The sequence below is a fragment of the Chiloscyllium plagiosum genome, unplaced genomic scaffold, assembly GCF_037043375.1.
Source record: "Chiloscyllium plagiosum isolate Xiang-an unplaced genomic scaffold, Cpla_swu_hap1 HiC_scaffold_16, whole genome shotgun sequence".
In the NCBI taxonomy this organism is placed as follows: Eukaryota; Metazoa; Chordata; class Chondrichthyes; order Orectolobiformes; family Hemiscylliidae; genus Chiloscyllium; species Chiloscyllium plagiosum.
In genome coordinates, this window is record NW_028270154.1 from 59799 (window position 1) to 73658 (window position 13860).

The 13860-nt window shown below is 44.1% G+C and overlaps 1 protein-coding gene across 3 annotated transcripts in view; it reads right to left on the reverse strand.

Moving 5' to 3' along the window:
* The window catches only part of arap3 (ArfGAP with RhoGAP domain, ankyrin repeat and PH domain 3), a 363864-nt gene that overhangs the window by 42767 nt on the left and 307237 nt on the right, over positions 1–13860 (reverse strand). For all 3 annotated transcript variants that reach the window (XM_087995078.1, XM_087995076.1, XM_087995077.1), the window contains exon 25: positions 7718–7854. In XM_087995078.1, coding sequence (XP_087851204.1) covers positions 7718–7854 — 137 coding nt within the window. The remainder of the gene's footprint in view (positions 1–7717; positions 7855–13860) is intronic.

Genomic DNA, 13860 nt, shown 5'->3' on the forward strand with positions numbered 1-13860 from the left:
CAAAAGAAAAATGTCCTAGCTTGTCCAACCTCTCCCTATAACTCACACCATTGAGTACAGGCAACGTCCTTGTAAATTTCTTCTGCACTCTTTACAGTTTAATAACTGCCTTCCTATAGAAAGATGACCAAAACTGAACACAATATTCCAAGTGCAGCCTCACAAACGCCCTGTATAATTCAACATAACTTCCCAAATTCTATACTCAATGCTCTGACTGATGAAGGGCAGGTGTGCCAGATGTCTTCTTCACTGTGCTGTCTACCTGTGACTAGGAGAAAGTGAGGACTGCAGATGCTGGAGATCAGAGCTTAAAAATGTGTTGCTCGAAAAGCGCTGCAGGTCAGGCAGCATCCAAGGAGCAGGAGAATCGACGTTTCGGGCATAAGCTCTTCTTCAGGAATGAGGAAAGTGTGCCCAGCAGGCTAAGATAAAAGGTAGGGAGGAGGGACTTGGGGGAGGGGCGTTGGGAATACGATAGGTGGAAGGAGGTTAAGGTGAGGGTGACAGGCCGGAGAGGGGGTGGCGGCGGAGAGTCCGGGAAGAAGATTGTTGGTCAAGAAGGCCGTGCTGAGTCTGAGGGTTGGGACTGAGAAAAGGTGGGGCGAGGGTTCCTAGGTGGAAGATGAGGGGCTCTTCCTCCAGGCGTCGTGTTGCCATGGTCTGGCGATGGAGGAGGCCAAGGACCTGCATGTCCTTGGCGGAGTGGGAGGGGGAGTTAAAGTGTTCAGCCACGGGGTGGTTGGGTTGGTTGGTGCAGGTGTCCCAGAGGTGTTCTCTGAAACGTTCCGCAAGTAGGCGGCCTGTCTCCTCAATGTATCGGAGGCCACATCAGGTGCAGCGGATGCAGTAAATGATGTTTGTGGAGGTGCAGGTGAATTCCTGATGGATATGGAAGGATCCCTTGGGGCCTTGGAGGGAAGTGAGAGGGGAGGTGTGGGCGCAAGTTTTGCATTTCTTGCGGTTGCAGGGGAAGGTGCTTGGAGTGGAGGTTGGGTTGGTGGGGGGTATGGATCTGACGAGAGAGTCACGGAGGGAGTGGTCTTTCTGGAACGCTGATAGGGGTGGGGAGGGAAATATATCCTTGGTGGTGGGGTCTGTTTGGAGGTGGCGTAAATGACGAAGGATGATACGATGTATCTGGAGGTTGGTGGGGTGGTAGGTGAGGACCAGTAGGGTTCTGTCCTGGTGGCGATTGGAGGGGCGGTGTTCAAGGGCAGAGGAGCGGGAAGTGAGGAGATGCGGTGGAGAACATCGTCAACCACGTCTGAGGGGAAATTGCGGTCTTTGAAGAAGGAGGCCATCTGGGTTGTTCGGTATTGGAATTGGTCCTCCTGGGAGCAGATGCAACGAAGGCGAAGGAATTGGGAATATGGGATGGTGTTTTTACAGGGGGCAGGGTGGGAGGAAGTGTAATCTAAGTAGCTGTGGGAGTCAGTCGGTTTATAGTAAACGTCCGTGTTGAGTCGGTTGTCCGAGATAGAAATGGAGAGATCTAGGAAGGGGAGGGAGGAGTCTGAGACAGTCCAGGTAAATTTGAGGTCGGGGTGGAAGGTGTTAGTAAAGTGGATGATCTGTTCAACCTCCTCGTGGGAGCACGCGGTAGCGTCGATACAGTCATCGATGTAGCGGAGGAAAAGGTGGGGGGTGGTGCCAGTGTAGGTTCGGAAGATGGACTGTTCCACATATCCAATGAAGAGGCAGGCATAGCTGGGGCCCATGCGGGTGCCCAAGGCTACTCCTTTGGTTTGGAGGAAGTGGGAGGATTGGAAAGAGAAGTTGTTCAGAGTGAGGACCAATTCAGTCAGTCGAAGGAGGGTGTCAGTGGAAGGGTGGGAAAGGAAGAAGTGGAGGGCTTTGAGGCCTTCGTGATGGGGGATGGAGGTGTATAGGGACTGTATTCCCAACGCCCCTCCCCCAAGTCCCTCCTCCCTACCTTTTATCTTAGCCTGCTTGGCACACCCTCCTCATTCCTGAAGAAGGGCTTATGCCTGAAACGTCGATTCTCCTGCTCCTTGGATGCTGCCTGACCTGCTGTGCTTTTCCAGCAATACATTTTTAAGCTCTACCTGTGACTCCAGTTTCAGAAAACTGTGAACCTGAACTCCAAGATCCTTCTGTTCCACTACACTCCTTAGGCCCTGCCATTCACCATGAAACTCCTATCTCGATTTGACTTTCCAAAATGCAAGACCTCACACTTATCTAGATTAAACTCCATTTGCCATTTCTTGACCCACTTCATCAGCTAATCAAGATCTTGCTGCAATTTCTGATAACCTTCCTTTCTGTCCATGATACTGCAAATTTTAGTGTCATCTGCAAACTTACTAATCCTGCCTTGTACTTTTTCATCCAAATCATTGATATAGATAACAAACAACAATGGGCCCAGCACCGACCAAGGCACTCCAGTAGTCACAGGCCTTCAGTCCAAAACGCATCCTTCCACTGTTGACCTCTGCGTCCTACCATCAAACCAATTTTGTAACCAATTTGCCAGCTTGCCCTGGATTCCATGCTATCTAACCTCCCAGAGCAGCCTAACATATGGAACCTTATCAAAGGCCTTCATCAATGACCTTCCCACTGTCATAAGGTCAGAAGTGGGGATGTTCGCTGATGATTGCACAGTTTTCAGCACCATTCACGACTCCTCGGATACTGAAGCAGTCCGTGCTCAAATGTAACAAGATCTGGACAATATCAGTCTTGGGCCAATAAGTGGCCAGTAACATTCACGCCACACAAATGCCAGACAATGACCATCACCATTAAGAGAAACTCTAACCACCACTCCTTAACGGTATTTATACCATTGAATCCCCCACTGTCAATATCCTTGGGGTTACCATTGACCAGAAACTAAACTGGACTCACAACATAAATACAGTGGCTACAAGAGCAGGTCAGAGACTAAGGATACTGTTGCAAGTAACTCACCTCCTGACACCCCAATGTCTATTCATCATCTACAAGGCATAAGCCAGGAGTGTGATGGAAACTCCCCACTTGTCAGCACGAATGCAGTTCCAACAAGACTCAAGAAGCTTGACAACATCCAGGACAAAGCAACCCACTTGATCGGCACCACATCTACAAACATTCAATCCCTCCACCACTGGTGCTCAGTAGCAGCAGTGTGTACTACCTACAAGATGCAGTGTAGAAATTCACCAAATATCCTTAAACAATCTTCCAAACCCACGACCACTGACATCTAGAAAGACAAAGGGCAGCAGGTACTTGGGAACACCAACACTTGCAAATTTCCCACCAGCCACACACCACCCTGACTTGGAAATATAATGCCATTGCTTCACAGTCGTTGGGTCAAAATCCTGGAATTCCCTCCCTATTGGCATTGTGGGTCAACCCACAGCAAGTGAATGGCAGTTATTCAAGAAGGCATCTCACCACCATGTTCTCAAAGGCAAATACGGATGGGCTATCAATACTGGCCAGCCAGCAATGGCTAAGTCCCACAAATTAATTTTAAAAACTGCCCTGCCCCAGTCAACCTTCTTGGATACTTCATCAAAGAACTCTAACAAATTTGTGAGACATGATCTCCCACTCACAAAGTCATGCTAACTACTCATAATCAAACCCTGTCTTTCCAAATGCATGTATATCTTATCTTTCAGAATCTTCTCAAGTAACTTACCCAGAGATGTTCAGCTTACTAATGTATAATTTCCCTAAATTCTTTCACTGGAAGTTCTATTTTGCAGATTACACTCCACTGGGAAAAGGACTCCATTAAAATAAATACTAGTTTGTGACAGCTTGGCAGTTCCAAGAGGCTTATGCACCTTTTTCTCTAATGTCAATATTTCAAGTCTCCTGATGCTCCCTCCCAGCGTTTGTGACTCATCTCCTTCAAAGAGTACATGACCCCTCCCAAGGTCTCCAAAGATGTCTCAGGACCATCACCATATGGATACCTTGTCTCTCCAAATAGGTAGCCTGGTTATCAAACAAATTCACAAAGTTCAGTCTAACATGTAAACATTGGGTTCCATAACACAGCAATGCCAAACTCCTGTTTTGGTGAAGCACCTGGTCAATTACATAAACAGGTAAAAATGTATCATGCAAAAAACAGCCTGAACCCAATCCCATTCACATAAGCTATTGAAGGGTTGTGTTTGGGTACAGAGCTTGCATTATCACGCCACTTCCATCATTCCAGGGAAATATTGGGTCCATGTGTACAGAGCAGTTGCTGACATCAAACTGCTGTACTGTAGGGGGACCTGGGCTCTGCATCGGTGATATATAAGATCTTTAAAAAAATTCCACCAGCAATAGCTTCTCCACATTAACTAGATTCAATGGGAAGATCATCAAATTAACGCTAGCCTCCTTCTTCAAGCCAGGTCCAAGATCATTCAGGTAAAACACATGCAAACTTAATCAGGGTGACTAAGTTGGGCACTGGTCAATACCCAGGAATTGAGAGGTCCGGGAACAAAATCCTCCTTACTAACATCTGGGGGAGAGCTGTCTCACAGATGAGTCAAACAATATCCTGGCATAGTTATACTCATGGAATCACACCTTAAGACAACGTACCAGACATCACCATCACCATCCTTTGAAATATCTTTTCCCAGTTGTTGGACAAATCCAGTATAGGTGACAGCACAGTGGTAAACAGATGGAAGGAGTTGCCCTGGAAGTCCTCAATATTAACTCTGGACCCAAGAACTCTTATGGTTTCAGGTGAAACATGGGCAAGGGAACTTCCTGCTGATTACCAAGTACCATCCTCCCTCAGCTGATGAATCAGTACTCCTCTATGTTGAACAACACTGAGGTTAGCTAAGGTACAAAAGCAATCAAAAAGGTAAAGAAAGGTGGATTTCAATATCTGTTGGGGGAGGGGTGTGAGGGCTATGACTGTCTATGAGAATGTGTGTGTGCGTGTGAGGGTGAGTGTAAAGGAGCACAAGACTGTGAGAGGGTGCATGTGTAAGTGTGGGAGTGAATGTGTGAGCATATGAGAGGGTCTGTGTGAATGTAGGAGTCTGTAGGAGTGTGTGTGTGTGTGCGTATAGTGCAATGGAGTCACCTGTAGTGTGACAAGAACCCAAGGTCCTGGTTGAGTTCATCTCCCATTACACTCATTACCCCGCCCCCCCCCCCCCACACACACACACACACACACACACATACATATAAGTTTGTGGGGTGAAATTGTACTTGTAGAATAACATTCTACTTTGCTCAAAAACTGCATGAATCCATGTAAAATTCTGTAAATATATTTTTTAGATTAGAATCAGTCTGACCATTGTCTCATACAGGGTAGCTCACACCTGGGCCCACATGACACCAATTGCTAAAGTTCACTTGAGAACGTAACTTTTAAATGTTCTGCGGTTTGCATATGAAAAAACTGAAACCAACATGTTCATTCAAAAAGATGAGAGACTTAACAAACAATTTTTTCAATATATAATTTCAGTTACATCACACTGTAAACTTTTGCAATAAATTCTGTGTCTTACAATCTTATACTCCACAAGCACCCGATGAAGGAGCAGCACTGCTGGATTATAACCCGGCATTATGTGATTTTTAATCTTGCACACCTATCATCAGGACTGCGGAGGGGGAAGGGGGCTATGGAATAAATAGAGGGAGTGGGGTGGAGTGAGCGAAAGGTATGTGGGATGATGCATCCCACATGTTGAATCCCCTCTTCTCTGATGTAGCTTGACATGAATATAGAACATAGAACATTACAGCGCAGTACAGGCCCTTCGGCCCTCGATGTTGCACCGACCTGTCATACCAATCTGAAGCCCATCTAACCTACACTATTCCATGTACGTCCATATGCTTGTCCGATGACAACTTAAATGTACTTAAAGTTGGCGAATCTACTACCGTTGCAGGCAAAGCCTCCTGTACCCTTACTACTCTCTGAGTAAAGAAACTACCTCTGACATCTGTCCTATATCTATCATCCCTCAATTTAAAGCTATGCCCCCTCGTGCTCGCTGTCACCATACTTGGAAAAAGGCTCTCCCTGTCCACCCTATCAAACCCTCTGATTATCTTATATGTCTCTATTAAGTCACCTCTCAACCTTCTTCTCTCCAATGAAAACAGCCTCAAGTCCCTCAGCCTTTCCTCATAAGACCTGTGCTTTCTCCAGCTCCACACTTTATTGAGCCTGGTGAAGTTACCAAACAGGATTACTTGCATGCCAACAACATAATCGCCAACACAGAGAGAACTAAGACATCCCACAATCAAAGGATCAAATTTAAGTTCTGCAGTCCTGCCAGATCTTGTCATAAATGGTGGTGGATGTTTAAACAACTCACTGAAGGAGGAAGCTCCACAAATATCACCATCCTCGATGATGCAAGAGCCTAATAAATCAGTGCAAAAAACAAGGCTGAAGCTTTCGCAGCAATCTTCCACCAGAAGTACTGGATCCACCTCAGCCTTCTCCAGAGATCCCCAGCATCACAGATACCAGTCTTCAGCCAATTTGATTTGCTCATGTGATATCAAGAAACAGGTGGAGGCAATAGATGCAACAAAGGATATAAACCCTGATAACATTCCAGCAATAGAACTGAAGACTAGTGCTCCAGTACTTGCCACCTCCTCGCTAAGCTCTTCCAGTATAGTTACAAGGCTGGTATCTGCCCGACCATGTGGAAAATTGCTCAAATATATTCTATACATAAAAAGCAGGTCAAATTCAACCTGGATAATTACCACCCCATCAGTCCACTCTTGATCATCAGTGAAGTGATAGAAAATACCACCAACAGTGCTATCAAGCAGCACCTGCTCAGCAATAATCTGCTCACCGATAGCTGGTTTGCATTCTGCCAGAGCCACTTATCTTCTGATCTCATTACAGCTTTGGTTTGAACATGGACACAAGAGCTGAATTCCAGAGGTGAGATGAGAGACACAGCACTTGACATCAAGACTGCATTTGACTGGTGTCCAAGCAAAATTGGAATCAATGGGTATTGGGGGAAAACTCTTTGCTGATTGGAGCCACAGTTGGCACATTGCAGATGGTTGTAGTTGTTGAAGGTCAGTCAACTCAACTCCAGGACACTTCTGCAGGAGCTCTTCAGGGTTGTTGCCTCGGCTCAGCCATCTTCAGCTGCTTCATCAATGACCTTCCTTCTTTCAGAAGGTCAGCAGTGGGTATGTTCGTCAATGATTGCACAATTTTTAGCACTGTTTGCAACTCCGCATATTCAGAGGTAGTCCGTTTTCAAACACAACAAGATCTGGACAATATCCATGTTTGGGCTGACAAGTGGCAAGTGACATTCACGCCACACAAGTGACAGACAAAGAGTGGACTAATGGGGCAGAAATTGGCTCAGTTGGATTGTCCTGCTTTCTGTGCACAGGACATTCTTGGGTGATTTATCTCATTGTTGAGTAGATGCCAGTGTTATAGCTGTCCAAGAATAACTTGGTTAGGTGTCAGTCTGAAGCAAATCCAGCATAAATCAATGCCCAGTGAAAGGAGATTGGTAAGTATATAGAACTTTCAGAAATCATGAGTTGAGAATTCAGATAATTCCTGATATTCCTCCTCCAGATAAACACAATGAGCAAATGAATGATACCAATTAATTTTATTCTCATCACAGGCTCCGTGTAATAATAAAACCAATGTGTTATTATTCGCAGAGGTCAAAAAGAATGCTCAATAGGTTACCTTTTTATCCTTAAAAAGAAGCAGCTTACGGTCTCGTAAAACAAAATACCGCTCCTGAAACTTGTTTCCAGACAGAAGTTTTGGTGGCTCTTCTCGACACTTCAACATCCCACACTTTGGAGCTTCACTTTTAATTGCTGTAAAAACATTGAAAAAGGAATAAAACAGACATTGTGTTCCTTGCATAATAACTGTGCTCCCACATTAGATTAAATCACCAAATTATGGAAGACAGTGCTTTGTTCTGTGTTTGGGACATAACTCTTATTACAACTGATTGGAGGAGTGGGAGAAAGTGAGAACTGCAGATTTTGGAGATCAGAGTCGAGACTGTGGTGCTGGAAAAGCACAGCAGGTCAGGCAGCATCCGAGGCGCTGGACAGTTGATGTTTCAGACATAAGCCCTTCATCAGGAATTGGAGGAATGCACTGGAGGTCAAGCCCCACTATTCCACATGTTGTACCAAAATGTAAACATTTTATCTCATCATCAAAATGATCAATTTGTTACACTTTATATTGAACAAAAGTGAACCTTCATTAAATTTCTTTAATAAACTCAAGAATTAACTCTTTCTAATAAGAACAAACTTATTGTTTTAGCAAGTATCAAAACAGGGGGTTCTGGTCAGCGAAATTTTATCAAAATTTTTCCAATTATTTCACTGAGCAGGAAATAGTTTTGAGCTGGTTTTGCTTTAAGAATTTGTCCCTTAATAACAGACAGAGTGAGAGACTTAGCATTGCTTTCTATGCAAGTCTCTCCATAACTGACACGTTAAGTTTTGCACTGTATAAACAGCTTTAATTCAGAATTTGTTTCTAGGCAATGTTTAGTACAGACTCGAAAGATTTTTCCAAGCTTGTTTTTCATCTGTCAAGCCAGAAATCTTTTCTTATCTCTTCTTAAAAAGTTTGCTAAAGTCACTTGACTTGACAGTGGGTAAACTACCCTCTCAGAGAGATCTGGGAGCTCAGGTCCATTGTACCCTGAAGGTTGCTGCACAAGTGGATAGAGTGGTCAAGAAGACATATGGTATGCTTGCCTTCATCGGACAGGATATTGAGTATAAGAGCTGGCAGGTCATGTTAAAATGGTACACAATGTTGGTTTGGTCGCATTTAGAATACTGTGTACAGTTCTGGTCACCACATTACCAAAAGGATGTGGACGCTTTGGAAAGGGTGCAGAGAAGGTTTACAAGGATTTTGCCTGGTATGGAATGTGTTAACTATGAAGAGAGTTTCAGTAGGTTAGGTTTGTTTTCATTAGAAAAAAGGAGATTGAGGGGGGACCTGATTGAGGTCTACAAAATCATGAAGGGTATAGACAGGTTAGATAGTGATAAGATTTTTCCCAAGAGTGAAGGATTCAGTAACAAGAGGTCATGCTTTCAAGATGAGACGAAAGAAGTTTAAGGGGGATACACTCGGCAAGTACTTTACACAGAGGTGGTAGGTGCCTGGAACACATTGCCAACAGAGGTGGTAGGGGCAGACATGGTAGATTCGGTTAAGATGCGTCTGCACAGATGCATGAGTAGGTGGGAAGCAGAGGGATAAAGATGTTTAGGAATTGGGTGACAGGTTTAGACAGTAGATTTGGATCGGCTCAGGCTTGGAGGGCCGAAGGGCCCTTTCCTGGGCTGTAAATTTTCTCCGTTCTTTGTTCATTGCTCTTTGAGCTTCAAGCTCATTGTATCCAAGAAATCACACATGATGAATCCATTTTAACCCAGTAATGACCAGTTTTTTATTAACCAAAAGATATATGTATTTTTCACATTTTTTTAATCTTACAAAGTGATGATATTAGAGAGATGGAAATTATTGGAAGAATGCATTATTTATAATTTCATTGCAACACACTGTCTTTATATGAATTGATAGTTTCTGCTCTCTTCCAGCTCTCTCTACCCAATCATTGAAATTGTTACTGTAAGTTTTTAAAAGTTATTTGAGCCAGCATTTATTGCCTATCATTGAATGTCTGTGAAGAAGTGTTCATGAGAGTGAAGGAACAGCAATGTAAATCCAAATCAGGATGGTGTGTGAGTTGGAAGGGAACTTTCAGGTGGCTGTGTTTCTGCTATCCTTGTACTTCTGGGTTGCGGATCTTAAAGGTACTGTCAGAGGAGCCTGAGTGATTTGTTGCATACCATAATGTACATGGCACACACTACTGCTGCTGTGACTTAGTGTTGGAGGTAGTGGATGTGGAAGGTGTTAGATGGGGTACCAATGAAGAGGGTTGCTTTATCCTGGATACTGTCAAGAATGTTATCCTTTACTGTGAAGGCTAAAGATCACAGAAGACCAGGTTATAGTCCAACAGGCTTATTTGGAAGTACAAACTTTTGGATCGTGAAAATACTGTGGATGTGGGAGATCTGCACAAGTCTGGCAATATCAATGGAATGAAACAAAGTGAACATTTCGAGTCTAATGAATCTTCTTCAGAACTGATTGGGGTTGGAAAATGATGGTTATTATGCTGGGTGAGGACACCTAGAGAAAAAGACAAAGGGAGGGCTGATGGTAGTAAAGGAGCTCATGAAATGCAAATTGGAGGGTAATGTTGGTGTGAATAAGAGAAAAATAGATCAGCTCCACTGTTGGCAAACAGAACGTGATGAGGAGGAGGTAATCAAAATGTGCTTTTTTTTTATTATTCACTGGATGAGGGCACCATTGGCTAGTCCAGTATTTATTGCCCATCCCTAATTGTTAAGAGTCAGCCACATTGCTGTGGGTCTGGAGTAACATGGAAGCCAGACCAGGTAAGAATGGCAGTTTCCTCACCTAAAGGACTTTAATGAACCTAATAATCAACAATGGATTCATAGTTATCATTAATTCCAGGTAATTATTGAATTCAAATTCCACCATCTGCTATAGTGGGATTCAACCCAGCTCCCCAGAACATTACTGAAAATGTGTTGCTGGAAAAGCGCAGCAGGTCAGGCAGCATCCAGGGAACAGGAGAATCGACGTTTCAGGCGTAAGCCCTTCTACAGGAATGGCTTATGCCCGAAACGTCGATTCTCCTGTTCCCTGGATGCTGCCTGACCTGCTGCGCTTTTCCAGCAACACATTTTCAGCTCTGATCTCCAGCATCTGCAGACCTCACTTTCTCCCCAGAACATTACCTGAGTCTCTGGATTAACAGTGATCATCACCTCCTCTGGACTGTGCTTACATTGAGTCTGGGGGCAAGATGGCCACAAGGGAAGAGGTTGCTTTTAACTTCAGTTTATTGTGACCAGCTAAGGAGGTGGATGCATAAGGAACCAGTGCATTCCTCCTCATCCTTGAGCCTAATGCATTAGGTGTCATGTCTGCTACACCAAGCTTGATCCACTTGTGAATCAATTCTGCCTCTAATTCTGTCAAAATATAATTTAAGGGGCCTTGTGGTGCAATGGTAGCATCCTGACCTCTGAGCCAGGGCTGGGTTCCATCTGCTCCAGGGCTGTGCCATAATACAACATTTCTAAATAGATTGATTGGAAGGTGTCTAAGAACAACATCCTGGTACAGTATCTGTCCTGCCGCATGTGTTTTAAGTCATGGCTAACTCTTATCCACTCACTAGATTTATTTCCCAGAGTTCCCAGGTCCCTCACTGTCCCTAAATACTAATGAGTCTTCAGAAAAAAATGTATCTGTTCTTACAGAGTGTGAGAGTTACTTCAGTTGCTGATTTCAATGATGGCTTTTGCCTTTTCCACTGTGACCATGCTTTTTTGTGTGCTTCATATCTAACCCTAGACTATAAGGGCAAGGGGGTGTGATGGATGGCAGGGATGGGAAGAGAAGGGAGAAAAGCCGCAGATACAGTCAGGTAGATGGGTTAACTCCAGGAAAGGTAGAAGAGGTAGGCAGGTAGTGCAGGAGTCTCTGTGACTATTCCATGTGTGCTGTTTTGGAAAATGTAGGGGGTGATGGACTCTCAGGGGAATGTTGCACGAACAGCCAAGTTTCTGGTATCAAGATAGGCTCTAATGTAATGAGGGATATGGCGGATTCCAAGTAATCAATTGTGTTAGGGGACTCTCTAGTCAGAGGCACAGACAGACGTTTCTTGGGCCAGCAGCAAAAAATCAGAATGGTATGCTACCTTCCTGGTGCCAGGATCAAGGATATCTCAGAGAGGGTGCAGAATGTTCTCAAACAGGAGAGGGACCAGTGGGCGGTCATTGTACACGTTGGAGCCAATGATATAGGAAGGGAAAAGGAATGGAATCTGAAGGGAGAATATAGAAAGTTAGGCAGGAATTTAAAAAGGATGCCTTCATGAGTAGTAATATTTGGATTAATCCCGGTGTTCTGATCTAGTGAGAGTAGGAATAGAAGGATAGAGCAGATGAATGCGCGGCTGAGGAGCTGGTGCATGGGAGAAGGGTTCGCATTTTTGGATCGTTGGAATCTCTTTTGGGGTAGAAGTGACCTGTACAAGAAGGAAGGTTTGCACCTGAATTGGAAGGTAACTAATATACTGGCAGGGAGATTTGCTAAAGCTACTTGGGAGGATTTAAATTGCTTAGAAGAGAGGGATGGGACCCAGGGAGATGGTGAGGAAAGAGATCAATCTGAGATTGGTACAGTTGGGAAAAGAAGCGAGTCAAACAGTCAGAGCAGGCAGGGTCAAAGCAGAGAACAAGGCAGGACTGATCAATTAAACTGCAATTATTTCAATGCAAGAGACCTAACAAGGAAGGCAGATGATCTCAGGGCATAATTAGGAACATGGGGGAGTGGGATATCACAGCAATGACAGAAACTTGGTAGCTTAATGATACAGGATACAAATGTAATTGGAAGGGTAGAAAGGGGAACAAGAGAGGAGGGGTGTGGTATTTCTGATAAGGGATAGCATTACAGTTGGACATAGGGAGGATATTCCTGGGAATATATCCAGGGAAGTTATTTGGGTGGAACTGAGAAATAGGAAAGGGGTTAATCACCTTATTGGGATTATATGATAGACCACCCACTAATAGTCAACAGGAAATTGAGAAACAAATTTGTAAGGAGATTTCAGTTATCTGTAAGAATAATAAGGGTGGTTATGGTAGGGGATTTTAATTTTCCAAACGTAGACTGGGACTGTCATTGTGTTAAGGGTTTAGATGGAGAGGAATTTGTTCAGTGAGTACAAGAAAATTTTCTGATTCAGTATGTGGATTTACCGACTAGGGAAGATGCAAAAGTTAACCTACTCTTGGGAAGGGCAGGTGCCTGAGTACTTTGGGGCCAGTGACCATAATTCTCTAAGTTTTAAAATAGTGATGGAAAAGGACAGACCAAATCAAAAAGTTGAAGTTCTAAATTGGAGGAAGGCTAATTTTGACGGTAAGAGGCAAGAACTTTCAAAAGTTGATTGGGAACAGATGTTCGCAGGTAAAGGGACGGCTGGAAAATGGGAAGCCTTCAGAACTGAAATAACGGGAGTCCAGAGACATTCTTTTCCTGTTAGGGTGAAAGAAAAGGCTGATAGGTGGAGGGAATGCTGAATGCCGTGAGATATTGAGGTTTCAGTCAAGAAAAAAAAAGAAGCATATGTCAGGTATAGACAGCAGAGATCGAATGAATCCTTAGAAGAGTATAAAGTCACAGAGTGATGGTAGATGGTAAATATTCAGCCTGGAGCCCAGTTACAAGCGGAGTTCCGCAGGGATCAGTTCTGGGTCCTCTGCTGTTCGTAATTTTTATTAATGACTTGGATGAGGGAGTCGAAGGGTGGGTCAGTAAATTTGTAGATGATATGAAGATTGGTGGAGTTGTGGATAGTGAAGAGGGCTCTTGTCGGCTGCAAAGGGACTTGGATATGATGCAGAGCTGGGCTGAGGAGTGGCAGATGGAGTTCAACCCTGCCAAGTGTGAGGTTGTCCATTTTGGAAAGACAAATAAGAATGCGGAATACAGGGTTAACGGTAGGGTTCTTAGTGAGGTGGAGGAACAGAGGGATCTTGGGGTGTATGTTCATAGGTCTTTGAAAGTTGCCACTCAGGTGGATAGAGCTTGTAAGAAGGCCTATGTTGTATTAGCGTTCATTAGCAGAGGGATTGAATTCAAGAGTCGTGAAGTGATGTTGCAACTGTACAGGACTTTGGTTAGGCCACATTTGGAGTACTGTGTGC